The 21,826-nt window shown below is 45.8% G+C and overlaps 1 protein-coding gene across 11 annotated transcripts in view; it reads left to right on the plus strand.

Moving 5' to 3' along the window:
• Nucleotides 1–21,826, plus strand: part of EPB41 (erythrocyte membrane protein band 4.1) — a 48,794-nt gene that overhangs the window by 12,868 nt on the left and 14,100 nt on the right. Inside the window, exons 7-17 of one of the 11 annotated variants that reach the window (XM_059830814.1) lie at nt 941–1,028; nt 1,605–1,757; nt 2,646–2,743; nt 3,092–3,264; nt 8,671–8,882; nt 10,710–10,766; nt 10,886–10,927; nt 11,785–11,847; nt 14,732–14,911; nt 16,743–16,793; nt 18,099–18,350. In XM_059830814.1, the coding sequence (XP_059686797.1) occupies nt 941–1,028; nt 1,605–1,757; nt 2,646–2,743; nt 3,092–3,264; nt 8,671–8,882; nt 10,710–10,766; nt 10,886–10,927; nt 11,785–11,847; nt 14,732–14,911; nt 16,743–16,793; nt 18,099–18,350 (1,369 nt within the window). Of the gene's footprint in view, nt 1–940; nt 1,029–1,604; nt 1,758–2,645; nt 2,744–3,091; nt 3,265–4,378; nt 4,496–5,829; nt 5,959–8,670; nt 8,883–10,709; nt 10,767–10,885; nt 10,928–11,784; nt 11,848–14,731; nt 14,912–16,742; nt 16,794–17,151; nt 17,281–18,098; nt 18,351–21,826 lie in introns of those variants that run through there. The other 10 variants (XM_059830815.1, XM_059830816.1, XM_059830817.1 and 7 more) reach the window with 10 other exon arrangements.

Consider the following 21,826-nt stretch of genomic DNA (forward strand, 5'->3'; position numbering starts at 1 on the left):
TTAATCTGCTTGTGAGTGCAGGAGAGAGGAAGCAATATGCACCCGTTTAATTTCTGGTCCATATTCTATGAAGATTAAACTGTCAGAGGGTTTTCAGTGGGAAGAATCTGTTAAACCATGTTCCGTCTCTGGCTACTTTATTTGCAAAGCACAAGGCATGTATCGGAGGTGGCGACTGCTCCTGGGTCTTTCCTAGAGGATTGTCCTTACAGTCGTCTTTGTCTGCCCTGTCTCCCACCACTAAAACCTCTATTTACATCGCACACAAGATGCAGGCGAGTGCTCAGTAAGGAAGACATCAAAGCAGGGAACAAAATGAGATGTATACAGCCGAATCCTCTCCCAACAGAGCTGTTAGATGTACCTCGTACACCAGAAACTTATTAACAAGGGCACTTCAATAACGTTGATAATAGCCTCCATTATCAGGATGTTTCTGTTAAGCAAAGTTGTGTTGTGTTGCCCCTCCTGCAGACAGGGTACCATCTGTTCCCAGAAAAAGTCTCATTCATCTGGTCTGCCCCAGAAGGAATCGCTGCCGAGCGGTCTCAGCTGTCCTTGCGTTTGGTTTGGAGAACAATAGTTGGGTTTGGGGGGGTCTGGAGGCAGGAGGTCTGGGAGGGCAGTACCTGTCACCCTCTGCCCGCAGCTGAATTGGTGTTTCTTCCTCTGAATCAAGTTTTGGACCCCGTACCGCACTTCCTCGCTTTCTTCTCTGGTGTCTGTACAGCTTCGCAGAAGTAAGGTGCATCTGTTTTATGAGGATGTCTCAAAGCGCAAATTTGTGTATTCAGAGCAATTTAATAATTCTTGATCTGGGCACAAATTTATGTTGAAAGCAAAAGAAAATGTAATGAGTAAGTGGTTTTGTGAAGTCTGATCTCTCCCCTCCTAAAAGCAACAGTTACGGGAATACCAAGCCCTTTCTCTCTTTCCCCAGATCCATGACTCCAGCCCAAGCAGACCTGGAATTTCTTGAGAATGCAAAAAAGCTGTCTATGTATGGAGTAGACCTTCACCAAGCCAAGGTGAGAATCAGCGTGTGTGCACCTGCCTGTGGATTTTGTAACTTGATTATCCTTCCCTTGTATGAGCAAGCTTACCTATTTCAGGAGGCTCCTTTTGAAAGATCTAGGGCATCAGCTGGTTACTGGTACAGAAACACAGACACACAACAGAAATGGCTCAAGCGTTCTTGCAAGAGAAGTGATTCTTCCCGATTGCTTATTATTTATATATTACCGACAGCTTTACAAAGCTACTGATGTAGACAGGTCCTTACTCTGAGGAACTTTGAATATAAGGCTCTGACCCTGCAAGATGAGCCACTCTGCTCAGGGAAACCCAGGATAGACTCTAGACCAGCCCTGTGAGCAAACAGCATCGCAGGAGAGATCAGCAGAAGGGAGGAGGTTGTAAGGAGAAACGTGAAGGAAAAGCGAGCCTGGCCCTGGCTGCGTAGGGAGCTGGAAGCTGAGCTCTGGGTGGCGGGGAGATGAATTCAGGAGAGCCTCTGGGGAAGACCAAAGGGGTAATTTGGAGGACAGACATTGACCTGAAACTTGTAATCCTGACACTGCTTAAATCCTCGTCTGCTTTCCCAGGACTTGGAAGGAGTGGATATCACTCTGGGAGTCTGTTCCAGTGGCCTTCTTGTTTACAAAGATAAACTGAGAATCAACCGCTTCCCTTGGCCCAAAGTCCTGAAGATTTCCTACAAACGCAGCAGCTTCTTTATTAAGATTCGGCCAGGGGAGGTACATTCTGACTTCTTTGTGCTCGTGTCTTCTTTAATTGCCTTCTGATTATCACCAACGTGTATACTTCAATAAAACCAAGTGGGGGAGGGAACAAGCTTTTCTCTGAATGGGCATTTTACACTCTATTGGGTTTCTGATCTTGGCTTGGTGTAAGTTCAGGTAGAGCCCACTGACCTTGCTGAAGCTGTAAAACAGCGGGTGACAATTTAAACAACGTGTCAGCCAGCACCACCTCCTGGCACTGTGTGGTATTCCCAGCATCCAGAGGAAAGCGGTGGGAAGCTCGCAGTTGAGATCGGGAGAGGACTAACTCCTTTTTTGGAAACTGGGTGAGACAAAGGCTCTTTGTCTCACTTAAAAAAAAAACTAAAAAAAAAAAACCTACAGACACATCCCTTTTCACTTAGATGGCAGCAGGCAGGGGGTGGCTGCCCTGACCCTGCCTCTTGTGAACGGGGAGATCCCCGGAGCAGCCTCGCTGCTGGAAACACGGTGGGGAGAAAGGCTACAATGGGATTCTGCCTCTTTCCTCCTCTCCTTCTTCCTCCTGCTTCGACTGCCATCACCCAGCCTTGCAGGGAAGTCAATTTTTGACCCTGTCCTGCAGCTGGGCAGTGTGACAGGGGAATAAATGAGTCTGAATGGCTGCAAAACCCACGGCACACTCCTCTGCAAATCCCGGTGCATCCTGAGAGATGCCTGGGCTTGTGGACAAGCCTTGTCTTTTCTCTGACCCGAGCTCCTCCTGCACGTTGTGGAGTGAATTCAGCTGCTTTTGGGCTAGACCAGCAGTTTGTGCCGCAGCAGAACGGGTCGACGGGCTGGCAACTGGACTCCTGCTACATTTGTTTCTTGCTATAACTAAATAACTTATATTTTCCGCAGCAAGAACAGTATGAAAGTACAATTGGGTTCAAGCTACCAAGTTACCGGGCAGCGAAGAAGCTGTGGAAAGTATGTGTTGAACATCACACGTTTTTCAGGTGGGTTTTCTAAACGGTAGGATCACCTTGAACAACTAGTGCTTTAGATTAGTTGCTGTAAATGAACACTCCTTCGGTGTTCCTCAGGGTTTCACAAAAATGGGAGTGACATGGTTGCAGAGACATTAAGTATTTATATTGCAATAAATTTCTAGGTAGCTTCCGCTCCGTAAGATACGTATGTCAGAGGTCTTCTAGCTTATGTAGATGTGGGGTTTATTGTTAGCGTGTGTTGTTTTCTTAATCAAGCGTATGCGGAGACTTCTTTAATTTGTATTTTAATTTCTCTTTACCTGCTGCTTCCTAGATGTGGAGGTATGATTTTTAAATAGTGCGTGTGGTTTTCAGGCTGACTTCCACCGAGGCCATCCCGAAGAGCAGGTTCCTGGCGCTGGGCTCAAAGTTCCGCTACAGCGGCCGGACGCAGGCGCAGACGAGGCAAGCGAGTGCCTTGATCGATCGACCCGCTCCACAGTTTGAGCGGACGGCAAGTAAGCGAGCCTCCAGGAGCCTCGACGGAGGTGAGTGTCAGGTGCCTCTTCCTTCTCCATGGCTGGATTCCGCAGGATGCTGAAATACTCCTTAAATACTACCTAAATTAAAAAAAAAAAAAAAAAGCATAACTTCTCACTTTAATACAAGACCTGGATATAAAATGCAAACTGATAGTACCAGCAAGAACTGACTGACAAAAAGGAGGTGGGTGCTGAAGGCTTATGGCAAAGTTCTGGTTGTAAAGATATTTCCTCATTCAATCTCAACGCATTTTCCTTTTAGCAAGTCAGGAATTAAGCTATTCTAGGATTTGTTTTGTTTAATGTAGCTTCTTAAATTACATAGTTTTCCTTGAGGGGGAGATTTTTTGCCACAACTGTCTGAAACCTTTTCAGCACCTGTTAAAGCGATGCTAACGTTGAAGTTCATGGCATTATCGATCAGGTGGGCTCGTCCCTCACCTTTTTAAAAGAGCCAGATAGCAGTAGGCTAGAGGAGGTGAGGCATAGAAGGGGGAGTGCCTAAGTTTGCTCCCCTTGATCTGGATCGTGGGGTGCTTGTAAAATTAGGATCCAGGGCGAAGGGGAGCATCCCTTTGCACCAAGAGGATCCAGGGCCGAGGGGAGCATCCCTTTGCACCAAGGGCACCTGATGGAGCAAGAACAGCGTTGCTTTGAGCCCCAAGGTCGTGCTGCAACTCGGGAGGGAGCAGGGCTGCCCCAGTAACCCGTGGCCAGCAGCAGCTAGGCTGCCCCTGCTCCTGGCGTGGGTTTACAGGGCTCAGCGACACCCCGAGCCTGGGCTTCATGCCTGAGAGCCGGGAGGGAAAGGGCTGCTTGGTTTGAGCTCCGTACCACAGCAAAGCAAAATGCCTGCTTGCCTGTAGTCCGGGCGTGCGAGGTTACCCAGGCACGATGCACGGAGGCGAGGGGACCGGCACTGTTGGTTGCCCCTCGGCCGTGCCCTGTAGACCATTACGACCCCAGATGAGTAGAGGAATCCCCGCTGCAGTCCCGCACCCAAGTGTCAGGGCTTGGAAAAGAGCAGCCTGTGAATGTAACACTTCTGTCCCCGTTGAAGTCTGCAGCCTTTTTCCATCTGCTGTGTGGGCAGTCGTTAACATGTGCCCCGTTTCTTCAGCTAAACGTGCGACTCAAAAAGTTGAGTTCAGAGCCACAGAGGAAGAGAAGCAGGAGGAGGTGGTGGTGGTTGAGGTTCCCGAACCAAAACCCGCGGATCAGATCCGAGAGAAGCCAGGTATAGCTGTGGTGGTGGCTACAACTCTCTGCAGCGCCTTTCCTATCCTTTACATGCTTGTTCCTGACAACTCAGTTTCACCAAATCTGGCAGCTTTCTTTTTTCATTTCTTTGCAAGAACAGTTTTGCAGTCAAGAGGACAGACAGCCCGGCAGAGCCCCAGCTCTGGGAGACTCGTTAAATTTCCGCCTTGCACCTCGTTAGCCTGTAATTCTTGTGGGGAGGTGGAGAAAAGTTCAGGATGTGGTGGCACTTGAGAACTGTTTCCTTATTAAACTTGGGTGTTTTTGTAAATGTGGATTAGAAAACTTTAAAGTTTGATCTTGAAACTTCTTGTAAAGCTGCTGAAATTCTTCATCCCGGGACCTGCTTGCCATTTTTTAAGCCTCCTGTGGGTTTTTTTCAGGGTTTGAGAAATGCCACCCATTCTGCTACATGGAGCTTATATTTCTCTTAAGATAGGTACTATTAATAAATATTAATGCCCTTAAGAGGTGTGTAGGTACAACAGCATATTTGAATACTAATAAGCATATCACAGCAGCAGTGTTGTCAAATATTTGCAGTCTTCATCACTTAAATAGCGAGTGCCTGTGGTGCATTAGGGCTGGAGATAATCTGTATGCAAATGCATTGTGTACTGCTCCACTTCCCTTCTTCCAACCTGAATTTTTTACAGCGTGCTTTTGACATCACTCTTTATCTAGTATGAAATCTAGACCAAGCTTTTATAAAGTAGTGTGGCAGACTGTCTCCCCTCCACTGTCTTGTCTTGAATTCTCGCTAGTCAGCATTGCCTGGCAGGGAAAGCCTGACGCTGTGAAAACAGAAGGTGGAGATTTAAGACACCAGGATGGATGGCTGTATGTTCTTCATTTTTAGATTTGAAGTTGATCACTCAAGTACATTTAATTAAAGCTGCTAGTTTTTATATAGGTTTTTATCTAGAGGAGCCTGGATGTGTTTTTCCTGGATTTTACCAGCCAGCACCTGCATCTCCCCAGACTTTGCAGGCAGAGCCTGTCCTAGTACTGCACTGGAGAGCCGTTCGCGTGTCCCCACGTATCCCTGCCTGGGCAAGAAGCCTGCAAAGCTTATTTGTGTTTTTCCCCCTCTCATCTGATACACTGTTGGGCCTGTCAGCACTACAAAGACTGATATGCAATTGTGTAGTGAAAAATTACTATTAAGCTGCCTGTTTAAAAACCTCCTTGCTGTTCTCAGCTGCTGCCTTGGAGAGGGATCTCCTCTCGCTCTTTCCTCTGCTGTGGTGACCGTCGTGTGTCGGTGCGGTTCTCCAACTGCTCCATTAATGCATGCAAACCTCTTTCTAGCCAAACACACTCTTGAAACTTTTGAAATGAAACCCATTGCAGAGGAGGAAGAGGAGGAGGAGAAGGTAGAGGTGGTTAAGTTTCCTGGTGCCAAGCCAAAGTTACCGGAGCTGTTGCAGACACGGTCAGGTACAGCCGCAGCGGTGTTTGCCATCGGTGTGGCTCCGCGGCCGCCCGTGCTGTGACCTGCTGGGTTGAAGTGATGCAGTGCTGTAGGACAGAGGTTGCATCGTTTGCAGTGGTGTTCATTGCCATTAAAATCACACCCGGCTTTGCAAGTGTGCTGTAATACGCGAGTGCTGCTTTATCGGGGTGTGCCTCTGGTTGGGACGAGGAGTTGCCGTGCCATGGCTTGGCTGTGTGCCTGTGTGTTGAAATGAGTGTGCAATGGCCTTTTAATGCTCCTCTGTTGCTGTCTCTTTTGTAAGGTTTGTTCCTCTGAGCTGTAGGAACGTGCTGTGCCTGAAAATCAGGTTGTGTGCTCCGGGACTGCTGGAGGTCACCTCCACTACTTTTTCTCTTCTCTAGGGAGCCTGCTTCTTCCCTAGTTGGGGTTTTTTTTTCAGAGCAACATCACTGCTGCAGACAGATCCACCCTAATCATAATTAAAAGCAGAGTTGGTTAGTCATTGCAGGAAGAGGAGATTGAAGCTGTGGAGGGGGGTAATTAGGAACTTCACCCGTTTTCTTGAATATCATGAAAAACACTAAACCAGCCCGTGCGCTTGGACTCGAGGATATTTCATGGGATGGGCTGCAGCACATCAGACAGCAGCCACTGTCAGAGCCGAGCACATCCAGGGGTGTCCTGCTGCAGCTGCCCCTTCTTCTCATTCACCTCCTGCACTTTTTCCTCCTCTTGATGATTTTGTTCCCAGTAGGGACTGTTTTCTCGGCTGGGGTGACGATGATTGGTATTTTAAATCTCATATTTTGGAGCAGCGCTTTTTACTGTGTTTAAATCATCATGTGTCAAAATAGCTGAAGGTAGTAAATCAAGGAAATATAACTGAAATAATGCAGTTCTGGACTGCACAGAACTCGTCGCTGAATATCAAAGGAAAAGCCTAGGATCTTTTATTATTTTTCCCACATGTCTTGATGCTCTGAAGCTCTGTGAGAGAATCAGGAGTCCTTAAAGAGAGGTGGCCCTACAGATTTACTGATGGCAGTATTTCTTTTGCGACTTGATCTTCGAGGTGGCATTTTAACACCTGCATAACTTTTTTAGCTAAACGTGCTCTTGGCAGTGTTGAGATTAGCCCAATTGAAGAGGAGGAGGAAGAAAAAATGGTGATGAGAGAACTAGAGCCGGTCCCGCAGGAGCCAGGTACCACCGCAGCAGCTTTGCACACCCGGCATCCTCCCAATCCCAACTGTCCCTGCCGTCTCACCGTCCCTCTCTACAACCTCCCCGGCAGCTGTCACCGCTTCTGTGGCATAAATAACACCGGGACACGATGTCTGGCTCACAGAAATGAACTGCTGTGCTGAAGAGTGAGGGAGATGATGGAGCCGGCGATGGTGGTTTGGAGTTTTAGGGTGGATTTTCAGCAAGATGTGGTGTCTTGGAGTTTGTCTTAAAAAGTATAATTTCAGTCTCTGAAAAATCAGGTTCTTTTTTGCCTCTCCATCGTGTATGGTTTTGGCCACATGGATACTGTATTCTGTACACGTTTCATACACACAGATGAGGTGCAGTTACATTAGTGAAACAGGAATTCTTACTAAGGAGTTACTTAAAATTACTATTTATTTTTTAATGCCAAATTTTCTAGTGTCTTTGACTAGCTGGATGGACACTAGTGACCTACTGTTGGCTGGGGTAGGTTACACAGTGTGACCCTTGCTGTATAAACTATGACTTTAGGAATATGAGACCACATCAAAGGAATTATTTCAGGTGACTAGGTATATTTTTAGTCAAATGGCCATAAAAACCAACACCAGGAGAACTAAATAGCTTATTGCGTCTATAGATACGCACAGTGGATTAATTGGGGCTTGCTTTGTCGCACAGTATCAGCTTGAATATTTCGGAGCTGTCAGGCTTTTCAGGGATCGGGAACTGTCTGGGAAATAAGGAATCAAAGCAAAGGAGTAGGCAGTTGATTTTTGTGTGTACCTAGTGCTTGTATTTAAGACTGTCATCCTTGGAAAAGATGATGTTTTGGCAGCATGCTATTCATTTCTGCACTGTCACTGATCTGGAGATGCTGGGTATCTTCTCGCAGCCGTGCCTTGCGCTGCAGCAGGAGATGCCCACCTCGGACACGCAGCCCCAGCCTGCTTTGAAACCCACCTGGAAGTTGCTGTAAAGTTTTATAGAGCAATACTTGTTGATTATTTTTTTGTCTGAATTGCTGAAAAGACTGGGGAGATGGGGGAAAGCCTGTGTTGCCCTTCCACAAACCATCCGTTTCTGGTTGAGGAGATGCCAGTGGGTCAAGAGCTCACCTCAGCTATAAGTGTTTCTGTTTTAACGGCTGCGTTGGGATGGACTTCTGTGTCTGTTGTGTGTGAAGGACCCAGAAATCGATGGCACAGTGTCAAAAGTAGATTCGCCTTTCTGGTGTGGCTTCTCTGCAGAGTGCAGGCTTGCTTTTTGTAAACCATCTGTTGTGGGGTTTTATTTTATTTAATCCATAAGGAAAATAATCTCAACTTTCCCATACTAAATGCTCAAGCTGCTTTGCTCAACATCTTTATTTCTTTTTTTCCCTTCCCTCCTGCCTTTCTTTTTAAATGACAGCACTGTAGTTTGGAAGGACTTTGCCCGGCGCTTTGGAAACGTTGCCCGCTTTGAACCTTGTCCCTTGTCTGTCTCTCCCCCAACCTCAGCAGTGGCCGTGATAACCCCCGAGAGGAGTCCCCGTCCCACCTCTGCCCCGGCCATCGCTCAGACCCACGCTGCAGAACCAGTCCCAGCTAAGCCCGACACGAAAGACGTCGTCGCTGCCTCTAAGGTAGAAAAGGAAGCAGCAAAACCTGATGTGAGACGTGAAGAAATCCCATCGGAGAAAGCCAAGCCGGAGCCAGCTGATGCATCAAAGGTATGTCAGACCAGAGTCTCTTTGGAAGAAGCTGCGCTTGTGCCGGGCTGGAGCGTCAGCTCTAGAAGCTGCCCCGGAGCAGAAGCTCTGTACATCTTCCCCTCCTGGGCAGCGAGGGGTTTATTCCTCGCCCAGGGATCGGGTGGGAGTGAGGTACGGGGGTCTGGGTCCCAGGGAAGTCCCAGCCCTGACCCTCCGGGTGCAAGGAAGGAGGAGGTCCAGAGCGGCTGGGTTTTGGTGGTTGCAGTCAAACTAAATGCAGCTTACAGATACATGGTTAAAAAAGCTGGCAAGAACTGCACAGAAGTTCATGGTAACTGAGTTTAGAGCTCACCCATCGCTGAGCTGTCTCTGCTGATTCCTGGTACGACAGCAGGAGCAGTTCCAGAGAAATCAGTGATACGGATCTGGTCTGCAGCCCAGCATCTGAATGCAAATGTTTTTTACATTGATAGGCTTTCTCTGGGAGAGCTCTTGATATGTTTCTGCAAACTGGACTAAAACTTCAGTTGTGAATGGCACTGTTGAGACCTTGGGGGGTTTATTGTTTAAATGAATTTTTTTAAAACATTATTTGAGCTTTTTACAAATGTCTGAGACCTCTGCTGATGTTGATCTGTGTGTATTGTTCTTGTAAGTGAAAATAATGTGAAAAATCATTGTTCATATTACAGTGTCCTTAATATTCTACAAATCCTATTGACTGAAACCTCCCAGTGTTGCAGCAGAGGGCTATGCCTCAAGATACAGTTTTCACATTACTCTGAATATTTAGCTGTTCTCGACATACTGGAGCCACATTTTTGCTATAACATACCATGCAGTGGGTTTTGTATGACATATTCCAGGGGAGATCACTATTAATTAAGGTTGGGAGATGGAGGTGAAGAAAGAACAGTTGCTTTAAAAAATTTCGTGGCCTGTGTGACCAGTAATTTTTAAATGAAAATGCTGCAGGGATCTTCAGGATGGCACTTCGGAGTGTGCATCGTGGCACATAGTTCCTGTAATGCTGTTCCTGTACAGCTGCTCACCCTCCCTAGCGTTAAACTGACAATAAGTAAATTCTATTCATCCCATCTCACTTATTGCAGGGTTTTTTCCTAAATGCTTAAACACGGGATTTTTATTTTTTCTTTAAATGTAGATGTGGGAGGAAATTGTGGATTTGAACGTGCCAAATTTACCCTGTTTTTCTCAAACGTAGCTGCATCGCTTCTTTTAACACCCACCGATGCTTTTGCCTTTAGAGTATTTGGCAAGCCAGTTTCCCTAAAATACTTTCCTTAAAGTGCTAAGACAATCTTGGTGCTTTGCCTATGGACAGTAAGGAACTTAATTTGCGATGTTAGGTTTGATTTTTCGTGATAGGTCTCTTCTCACTGGCTCTGTGAACGTAATACCTGTGCATAACAAATAATTTTCTGGTTTTGAGGTGGTCTGTGTTAATTTGAGCATGTTGCTTTTGGTAAGGATTTCACTGGGAGGTCCAGCTGCAAATGAAATTTGAAAACATGAAAAATGAAAACATTAGCCTGGCAAAGCTAATGCAAGTGGGAAGCCCGTCTTCAGAAGCACTAGAGAGCACTGGTTTCAAATGCAAATAATTCTGACGCTGAAGGAATTATTGTACATGTGCTGTTAACTAACAGACTGTCGGAGAGCTGCGGTGTCATTAACTCTTTCCGGAGGACTGCATGTTGGTTTTTGCATGTTCACCCAGCATTTCAAAACCAACTTTATGCAGCTGTGTTTTGAAACTAAATGGTCTCTTGAAACAAGTCTACTAACAAGAAATGTTTTTACCAATTTATTTCTTAAATGTAGGTGAGGAAAACGCACACTGAGGTCACAGTACCCACCACGAATGGTGACCAGCCCCAGGTTTGTGCTAATAATTCAGTTAGGTTGCTCACATTTTTTTTTTTAAGGTTAAACAGTGAGGTTCAACACAGTTAAATGAACCAACAACTTTTTTTTTTTTTATCACTGTCCAACAGCAGCAGCCTGCAGAAAAAGAGGAAGAACTGATAAGAATGAGGAAGGTTAGCCATTTTACACTTTCACCAAACAAATTTGCCATATCATTCATGCATCTGTAACCTGTTTAAAAAGACAGTGCTCCAATTTCTTCATGTGCTTTGGGTTGGGTTTTTGTGGTGGTTTTTTCTTTCTTTTTTTTTTTTAACCGCAACTATCAAATATTTTATTTTAAAATTAATAGCTTTTTATCCCATAGACAGTCTGATTGCTAAAATTACGCATGTTGAATGTTCGAGAGAAACGCACTTGGTTTCATTTACAAAAATTATCTTCTCTGTAACAAATTTCGTTAGAAACCAAAGCAAACTGTATAGTGTGCATTCCAGGAAATGCAAAAAAAAAAAAAAAAAAGGCTTTTTTTGTATTGATTAAGTAATAGGGGACATATCCAAGATGGGAAGGGTGGTTAAGACATAGTTACGGTGCACGTTGAGACCTTGTAAGAGTTACACCAGGCAGTACAGCCCTGTACACTGCGGTGGGCACGCATCCCTACCAGGAATATGAAGTTGTGACTTCGCGCAAGGCTTCCGCAGAAAACTGGTAAACTCTCTCCTTGTGGCCAGTGATACGAATCAAGGCAAAAGCCGATGAACCTGGGAGCTGTCTCTTTAAAGGACTCATTGCATTTCCCCATTCTCCATGAGCAAGAACCCCCATTTCCTGGTGGCGCCCGGGCCGGCGTCCCTGCGGCTGGGTCCCCACCCCACACTGGCACAGCGCTGCGCTCCCAACGTTGAGTTAACTTTTTTAATTTGCCAATTTGTCAATCCCGCAAGAACAACATTTTAATTTTTTGTGCTTTTCTTTTCTTTTTTTTTTTTTTTTTTTGTTTCCCCCTTTTCTTTCATTTTCACAGAAAAGATCAAAGAGGCTAGATGGTGAAAACATTTATATCAGGCATAGCAATTTAATGTTGGAGGTTTGTATGAACTTGAAGCTTTTTTCAGTTGCGTTTGCCTAGACCTTCTGCATCTGCGCTGAACTTTTTTCTTCCTCTTCTGCCGCTGCCTTTGTTTTTGCATGCTGTTGCATGAAAGACCTTTTTTTTTTTTTAAATACGCTTTTGCATGACAGTAAACATGATGATGTGCAAGCATTCTTCCTTCTACCTCTTCTGACTTTCATTCCCTCATACTTACCCAAAATATATGATTGGCAGAGCTGCGTGCTCACGTCTGCTCTTGGACCCTCTGGGTGCTCACAGTGGCATGAATCGTGGCAGGAGGGGGCTCATTTACAAGTTTCTTCTTGCTTGAAATTAGTTATTTTCCTGGGGGAAGAGACAGTCTATAAAAATGCAAAATTTCAGGATAAGCTGCAGTTGAAATTGTCACCTCCGTGGTGTTCAGGCCACCGCGGTAACCAGATTGCTTCATGCAGGAGCAAGTCCTCCTTTCAGACGTTGCTGCCGGCATTGCAGCTTGCGACATTGCAATCCTTCTCCCACCGCTCGCTTGCCTTGCAGCATCTTCAGCGCTCCCCTGGGCCCCATCCTGCATCGGCGCCGGGTCCCCTCGGAGCTGATGCGGGGGCTCGATGGCCACGGGTGGCTTGCGAACGGGTGAGAAGCCGTTTCGTCCCTCTGCGTACAGCTATTCCCTTTGGCTTTGGGAGCCCTTTACGCTTGGTTTCGCCCAAGCACGGTCTCAGAACAGACCATGCCAATCATATATTTTTATTTATTTTTTTTTTAATACACTGTGTTACGGAAGACGTTTTGTGGCTTCTGATACTCTGTGTTATGTGTTTCTACGGAAAATTGCAGCACCAGCAGCTGGTAGGGTTTCCCTGTTGGTATCTCTTGCAAGTGAAGTCTACTAACTGCCTTCTCCTAATCTCAATTTTAAACGTTTTGCAGCTTTTGGGTGGGTGTTTTTTGTTTTTTTTAATTTTTTTCGACTGCTACAACTTAAGCTTTCAGCCACGAGCAAAGGGTCTGCGGCACAATGGGCAGGGTTCGGCTGCTGCCGGAGCACTGCGAAGACTGTGTCTGTTGCTTTCGTTCACCCAACTCGAGCATCTCCATCTCCCCAACCCCAAACAGAGCGTTTTCATTGCTCCTAAACCCCTTTTCCCTGTTAGTGCAATACTTGGCTCTGGCACCCAGCCCCTTCTGCAGCCCGTTCCCTCTCCGCTGCCCTCCCCACCAGTTCTGTTGCAGGTGATCCAGCCCTCCCCTAGAAAAGGGCTGACCCCAGCAACTCACCCCCTTTATTTATTCCTTTTTTTTTTTAATCCATGCATTTGGCGGATCAGATGTTTTTCCAGCAGACCTCATACACCCGAAGCTGCCGCTTGATTTTATTGAACGCCTTTTATCACTCCGTGCTCGATAACCTGCGCTCCGTGTTCTTACCAAAAGGGCAAAACAGGAGGAAAAGTGTTAACGCTTAGCGAGCTTGTTCCTCCAGATGCTTTCAAGACCCGTTGTGGCTCCACGTAGCTCCTCGTGGCTTTAGCTTCCTGCGAGCCCTCCCGGGACCAGCTCTTGCGCAGTGGTGGATAGCCAAGGTGGTCCTTCTCTCTTCTCTAAACCAGGGGCAGCTGTAGGGCTCCTGGACCCGGGCAGGGCTTTACCCTGGAGTCCTCAGCAGACTTATTTGTGCCTTTTTTTTTTTTCTAACTAGCAGGCACTTGCCTTGTGCTTTCATCCAGGACAGATGCCAAAACTCTTTTCTCCCAGAACCGTGCCAAAAAGAGCAAATGCTGTTAATGAGGGATTTGGGGCTATAGCCCTGCGGAGGGAGGGTGGTGTGTCCTGGGTAAGCTGCAGGGATGCAGATATTGGGGGGGGACCCTCCTTTTGGGATGCATTTGCTCTCCCGTCTTCTAAAATCGATGGGCTGAATACCAACTAAAAGCACAAAACCAGTGAAATTTCCCAGTGATGCTTTTACTGACCTTAATTTCCCCCTTTCTAACGGGTGAGGCTTGCTGCTTTTTGGCACTGTCCAGAGAAGTTGGTGTTTGGCTTATGCCTATTTTATGCAAAAGCTTTGTTTTCAACAAACTCTGGTTTGCTTGCAAGGAAAAAGCTATTTTTAAACAAGTTGAAGAGAGCTGACTTGCCTTGAAGTCTGTGCATTTATGCTGTAAACTGGCATCACAGACTAGAAATCTAGCCTTTTCCAGGTGAAGCGTTTTAGCAGGAGTTTCTTGATTGATCCGGCATAAAGTGAATTCTCAGTTTGATTTTTAAAGGGCTGTCATCTCATCTTCATTTCAGACATCTAAAACCTCCTGTGGTAGCTCCTGGAGGGATGAGATGAGACGGGGAAAAAAATAATGGGGGTATTCTGGGACCAAAGATAATTCCTGGTAGGATGAAAGAGAATAAGTATGAAGAGAATAAATAAAATTGGGAAAACATTTTCTTAAACGTTAATTGCATTTATAACCGTGAATATTCATGCTAGCAGAGTGAAAAGAAAGCAAATCCACCCAATTTAAAGGCATTAAATTAAATAACCCAAACAAACTTAGTTTTGCAACTTAAAAATATCCCATATGGGGAAAACCCGTGAGATTACACCTCGGCTGTCATCTCTTTTGGTGTAGCTTGAGATGAACCGATGGCACGTCCCGCTCCTGGAGGAGACCCCGCTCCGTGCCAATTGCAGTTTATCCCAATTAATACAAGAGGAAAGAGGAGAGAGGACGTTCCCTTTGTGTGTTTGCAGTGTGAGCACAATTGATGGAAGTCGGCAACAACTCTGCTGAGCGCAGCTTTGCTATGCAGCAGCGTAGGCAATCGCAGGTGTCATCTCCGTGTCTCTTCATTTATCCTGTCCTTTTGCTGATAGGATCTAGATAAGACCCAAGAAGAAATAAAGAAGCATCACGCCAACATCAGTGAGTTGAAGAAGAATTTCATGGAGTCCGTCCCGGAGCCTCGGCCGAGTGAATGGGACAAACGCTTGTCCACTCACTCCCCTTTCCGAACCCTCAACGTCAACGGGCAGATTCCCACGGGAGCGGATGGAGTGAGTACCTTGGCGGCACGTGGGTGTTAGTGCACTGCATTGTTCCAAGGGACAGCTTTGCAACCTAGGATTCAGCCTCAGCTCCCCTTAGTTTTTAGTTATATTGAATTTTAATAGTTAATACTGACTTTTAACATGTATAATGGTCTCTGAGAGAATTGATGGTTTAGTTGTAGTACCATAAAAATGTGGTTTTTGTTTTTTGGGGTTTTTTTTTTTTTTTTGGTAGAAAAGAATGTAGGAATTCTTCACCTGGTTTTGATGCTGCTTTTCCTAGCGTTGCTGTCATCCGTGATCCTAGACTTTATTTCACATGGCTGTTTTGGGGAGTGGCTTATTCCTGGTCCCCAAAATGTGGGAAAAAAACCCCAAAACCCAAACATCTAAATTAAAGGGATTTATTACTTCAGAGATAATATTGCAGATAACCCAGTGGAGAAGCACTAGGATGGTATTAGTTTTCAAAAGTCACTTTATTCTCCAGTTAATCGAGTGTGTCATTGGGTTTAGTCTTGCATTAGGATCTGCAGGTGCTGATCTGCTGTGGAGGCTTCAAGACGACTCCTCAGGTGGCTACGGCAGGGCTGTTCATACGTGATGGAAATCTTTCTCCTTACAGGAACAGTGCCTGTATGTTAGTAGCCACATACATTCACAGTTTCCCTGCTAATTTCCTTAAAAAGGTAATTTTTCAAAGAAACTGAGTTGGAACAGCAGAGATCTGCCTGCCAACTGGTTTCTTCTTGGATAACGGACAGCTTCTCTGTTTAATGCTGGTGTTACCTAGCTCAGATTTGAAGCTTGTGAGTAAAACTTTAGTTAGAGCCCGTGGTAATAAGTCTCTTAAATAATTGTGATTTTTCATTAGAACTGAAAAATTGCATCCTGGCTGCAGTGGCGGCAGTCGTAGAGTCTCTCCTGGTTTAAGCCTAGCTTCTCCCCTTCCGGCCCACAGCGCTGCAGATAAGCTTGCATTTCATCTTCAAACCATTGCAAGGGAGATACTTTTTAAACAGAAATGATCTTGCAGTGGAGGGAGGGTTATCAGAACAGGTACAGCCAGGTTTACTGCAGGGTCCTCAAAGCACAGAGAAAAGCCATGACAATTACAGGGCTTTTTTTCCCATTAGAAAAAAAAAAAAACCCTCCAAATCAACTAACTGGGGTTGATCGTTATCCTTGGAATTACCCTGTTTAACACATGGATGGACTTTCCTCTTTGTTTGCCGAGTCTCAGTGTAAATTCTGCAGGAATTTGGGCAGCAGAGTGATGCAGAGCTCTGCCCACGGTGCCACTTGGTTTATGGATGTGCGGGTGGGATAGAGCAGGGGCTCTCAAGCTCCACAACTGCAGTTCAAGAATGATATTCTTGGTTATTACGAAGAATTTCTTGCATGGTGACCGCATTGTGAGGTCTTGGGGGGCTGCTGTTCACGATAACTGGATGCTGTGGGCTTTCCCCATCTAAGGCTGCAGTGGTCCACAGCGACAGAGGGTTGGTGTCAGCCCTGGCTTTGCATTTCTGGAAGTTCCCTCTTAATCTGACCCTCTCTAAAGTGGTCTTGCTCTGAGGTGGAGGTGGACATGTTGTGCTGTGAACTTCCAGAAATGCATCTTTGAGAGGCACCTACCTGGGAGGGTGTTTTCCTTCACCTGCACGTGTTTAAGGATGGTAAATCACGATGCAAAGGAATCCTCTTTCTCCTGTTCGGGGTGGTATCTTCACCCTGCTGTAGTGGCCAAAGGGTATTCTGCCAGGGGCTGCTTTTCTGCTGTTCCTATATGTTTTATTTCAAGACAACTGAACCTTAACACGCTTTGTGTGTCCAGGTCAAGAAAGTCACTGTCCTATCTTCTGAGAGTCAGGTTGGTGGGCTTGAGGTAAAGCTGCTGTTCTGAAATGTGCTTCTGAACCAGACTTTTGCTATTGCAATGGCACCAAGCAAAAACTCAACAGCAGCTGCTGGATAACATTTTTTCTGTTGGCTACATGAAGTAGTTTCATAACTCACACCGAGAGGACTTTTGCACTGCTGCAGCTTTTGCAGCTTTCGATTTTGCTTATTTTGGTGCATGGCTGGTTCGAAAAAGCTGCATGAAAGATATAACCGTGTATTCGGAGAGAAAAGCAATTATGAAAGTTTAACTGTACCCTGTTCTTTTTATGTTGTCTTTCTTTCTGTTTTTTGTTTTAATGATCACGTTACTCTTGCATTTTATATTTTCTTTTGCTGCCCAGTCTCCCAGCTACTTTCTCCCCAATACTCATCACTTAGGGGTGTGCAAAGAACCAGTCCCAAAATACCGCACTGATCAAAGGAGGTTAGCTCAACTGAGAGAGCTTAGAGCCAAGTTTTTCCTCTCCTAGGTGCACTTGGGTTTGACCAGGTCTGGCAAACCAAAGGGATGGAGAGTTACTGAACAGCAACGTTTTCCACAATCTTTTCTTTCTTCAACAAAAGCGCTAGAGCCCTTGCATGATCCTACGTGATGATTTACTCATTCTGGTTTTTTACATTCTTTAGAGTCCAGAAACAAAAGCGCTAAAATGCAGAGCAAAATTTAAGGAGTTTGCAGTGCTCCTACTGCCATCCTGCCTCTTCCACTCTCGGCGTTTCTAAGATGTAACAATTTTTCACTTGTTCCAGTAGAATTTTCAAAACAACTGAAATTTTGATACTGTCGTGAGAACTTTGAAAAAGCATTTTGTATCTGCACTGCAGTTGGATGTTCAATGATATTTAACAAACGCTATTTTTTAAGGGCACTGTAGAATAGGAAGCTGTCAGAGACCACATTTTGTACTACGCCATTTCTATTTCTAATGCCTCCAACTTTCTTCTCAAGCATTCCAATTCCAAAACGCTTTGGTAGGTTTTGAGCATACGCTTTTCTGGGAGGGCAGGCGCAAAACACGTGTGATCATGACCCAGAGGTTTGTGACAAAACACGCGTGATCCTGATCCGGATGTTCACGAGCTCTGCAGAGAGGACTAGATTTTGCAGCTCTAAGGCTGGTGCGACCCAGGTCACCAGCGGCTCTGCTCTCCAGGGCAGTTTGGTTTTGCACTGAGAGGAAGGCTGTCCTAACGCTTTGCACACCTCCAAGTATCATTTTGGGCACTTTCCATCTGTCATTTTTGTTCATCTCTCTCTGTCTTTCTTGATCTTCTACCACGAAAGCAGACACAGGAACGTCCTCTGTTAGTACAGGATGAAGACAAACTAAAAAAGCAGGAGATACCTACTGAGACAGCCTTTCCCCGGCAAGCAAGTGAAGAAGCTCTTCCAAAGGTTTCTATTCCAATTCCTGAAGAGCAGAAGTCACTCAAAAAGTGTCAGCTGTACTCTAGCATTTTTCCTTCTCCACGTATTCCCTTTATGATGTCCTTTCTCCTGGTCATAGCACTAACTGTTTGGTGGCTGCTCTTTCTCTGAGTGGCAACAGGGTCATGTTGAAACCTCAAGACCAAAGCTCCAGAATTTCTTGGCCGTAGCCTCTGCTGCATCTTCCTTGTCCTGGTCTTTGATCTCCGTAGTTTGCTGTCCCGGGGAGGGACACCCCGCGACCGTCGTGTTAATCCCGCTGTATGTCGTTGTGTAGCTGTGATCCGGGACCTGGCAGGAGTGGTCATGGATTGCCAGGTCCATTCTGAAGTTTCCTACTGTGCAAAAGCAAAGTCTTTGAACCGTGTTCCCGATCGCTGTAAGAGGGCAGACAGGGAGTGTAAATACGTGGGAGGAGACATTTGCTTCTTCAGCCTCTGTAGACGCCACGTAGGAATTGCCGAAGACTTGCTTTTAAGCTGCTTGTTTTAAATGTAAGATGTTCACAAGCTGAAGAACATTTGATACTGAGCCAAAAGAGGCTTTGCCACAATCTGCTGAATCTAATCCATAACCACTCCTTTTCTAGGAAACGAAGATTGGCATTTAAATAAAAAGTGTTGATTATCAATGCTGCTGTTAGTGTTAACTTAGAGACAGGGACAGGCAACTTTTCGTTTTCCCGGTGGGGGAAGCCTTTTCCAAGCATTGCAGCTTCCTTCTCACACCCCTATTCTCGTTTCCAAGAACACACATCATGTTATAGGAGAAAACCCATTGCAAGGAAATATTTATTGTAAGCATAGATTAATCATTCTTCTGAATCTGGTGGTCTTGGTGCACTTCAGATGTGTTTTATTTAATTTGTGTTGAACTAACTGACGCATGTTTGCTTAGGTCACAGGAATGGAGTAACCTGCTCTTAGGTACGTCTCCTCTGTTAGCATGTTGACTTTACCACATCAGGACACACTTCTAATGTTAAAGCCATCGATTGTTTTGACTTCTCTAACAAAACCCTTGCATGCCGCTTGTTGTTTATTGCCTACAAATGTAAATGTCTGGACGATGCTCACGTTTATCCGAGTTACCCTGGTTGAGCTGCGTAGGCTCCAAGTTGAGTTGCCCGGCTGGGCTGAGCAGAACTGGTTTGCGAGCTGGAGGGAAGGTGGGACTTTGTGTCTGCGGGGTTTCTTCTCTGTATATAGTAATTATGGGGCTGAGCTCAGCCAACCGCTTCTCCTTTCGGTAGTAATGTGCTTTCTGTTGCTTTCTCTGGAGGATTGGTGTAGACGCAATTACTTCTGAGAACAGCCACCAGTGCCATCAGTGTTGGCAGCTGCTCCAGCAGCACAGAAGAGAAAGGAGTAGACCTTCATTACAGGGACTAAAATGTGTGAATATATATAAATACATGTATTTATAACCCTTTATAGATCTGTATCTGTGTGAACAGTGTTATTTAGGAAGCTAGCAGATAAGCTTGCAGGAAAAAGACATAAGGCAAATATGGCATGTGCTGTCTGATCTGAAGGGCCGTGGTATCACGGACCACGTGAGCCGCCTCTCTCTTGCTCTCAGTGTACAGGTTGAGGCTCTCTAAATGCTGTCTCAGAAACTTAGGTTGCTAGTGAAACCCTTTGTTTTAATCTCGCAGGAATCTTTCCGATTACTCTTGTAACCTGCTCCGATTAGTTCACCGGTTTGTGCCTTTAGGACTTTGTTTTGTGAGGATGCTGATTTTTCATTGGAAAGTATTCTTCCCTTTTTAATACACTGCCTTTAATACACGGTCTTCCTCTTTCAGCGGGTGGAGGTGTAGAAGTCACTGGGTTGTTGTACGGGCGTACCGTGGTGCGAGGGAGAGCTCGGCGCAGGCAGCGGAGGGACGGTGCTGCTTGGAGGGCTGCGTGCCTGCATCCTCGGAGCACGCCTTTGGAAGCACGTGAACTCTGCTGAGCTCGGCGTGAAGTTTAGGAAGACTATCTTGAGAAGGTGGGCCCTGGAGAGGAGAGATGGTAGAGGTGGGGAAGGATGCCGAGGTGCGACGTGCTGTGCAGAAGATGCAGGATGGAAGAAGCCAGGGGGATGCTTCTGGCTGCGATTCCCTGTCTGAATCTCCTTCCCAAAATTGGAACAGACATCATAAAAAAGAGGGACTGTTCGTTCTCCCCAACCTGCCGTGGAGAGGGAAGGGACAGGAGGTGTTCGGATCTCTCTCTGCCCATATTCTATCCACATTTCCTGGAGAAGAGCAGTTTAAACACACACCTGCTTCCTTTCAAAAGCCATTGCTCGGGTTAGCTGCCGTGGTGCTGCTTTGAGCACTGTTGAGGTTACTGCATGCTGTCTTTCTGAACTGATGACAAGTACTTTGAAGCCATACCAGTGGCTTTTGCAAAGCCATGGTTTCTGTCGCTCTGTCTACCATTTCCAAAGGACCTGAAGTCTAAACAAAATCTTTGCCCAGAGCAATGTTTGAACGTAGTGCTCAGGGTATCTTATCTCAGAGTGATGAGAGATGCACTCTGGCACTTAAACTCAATTCTTTGACTTCTTAATTAAAATGGTCTCTCTCTCTTTTTCTTTTTTTAATCTTGAGATAAGGCTGGTTATCATCAGCAAAAAAACTTTGAAACTTTATATTCTGAGAATGCTCAGGAACATTTTTGGAATTTATATAACAATTATCACTGCAGAGTATAAAGAAACTGAACAAATGCTTTGTATTTCTATGGCACTTAAGAAGCCAGTTATCTATATTCATCTGGGTGGATATGATCTCTTCTGACAGAGAAAGCCTGTAGCTTATCAGGAACAGAAACCTCATCCGCTCAACGCTACAGCGATGTGCCCGCTGTGCTCCAGCCCCTTTGCCGGTCGCTCCTCTGGGGTTTTTTTCCTCATTTGCTTGTAAGCCAAAGGGAGTTACAGACGTGCCCCATGCCAATCCATGTAAGGTCTTGTTCCTGCACATTACATATCCCATTCCTGCACATCATGTATCTCGTACACGTTGGTGTGGTGCTGGTTGATTCCTGGTTTCACCCTTTTCCCTTGATGTCCGCGCAGGACGTGGCGCTGAAAGAAGAGCTTTCGGGATGCCTGCTGTCGTACCCGTGCACGGCACGGTACGGATTTGCTCTAGCTCCGTTTAAGGGCAGAGGTCTCAGGGTTTTCGTAAAGGAACCAACGTCTGTACTTTGCTCCCTTTTTTCCTCAGGAACAAACTTGCAGTGCCAGTCTGTGAGTGATGGAGAACTGAATTATCCTTTCCAAAGGGAAACTGGAGATGTCTGGAGCACATAACCTCATCTGGGTTGGCGTGAGAAATCCTGATGTTTTTCAATTGTCCTGGGGCAGAAAATGACATTTCAGTGACTCTGGCGTGCCGGTGGCGTAGCTACGATAAGACTGCCAGCAGTTCTGATGTTAATTAGACTTTCTCAGTGTTTTGTGGTGTGGTCTCTCGGCTGCAGCGAGGCTCTTTGGTGCTCACACGTGGGATCCAGTTAGTGGCTGTCGAGGCTCAGTGCTTCCATCACGAAGCTGGTGGTTGGCTCTGCACTCACTTGCTGAATCTTCTT

Source organism: Gavia stellata, chromosome 29, assembly GCF_030936135.1.
Source record: "Gavia stellata isolate bGavSte3 chromosome 29, bGavSte3.hap2, whole genome shotgun sequence".
Lineage (NCBI taxonomy): Eukaryota > Metazoa > Chordata > Aves > Gaviiformes > Gaviidae > Gavia > Gavia stellata.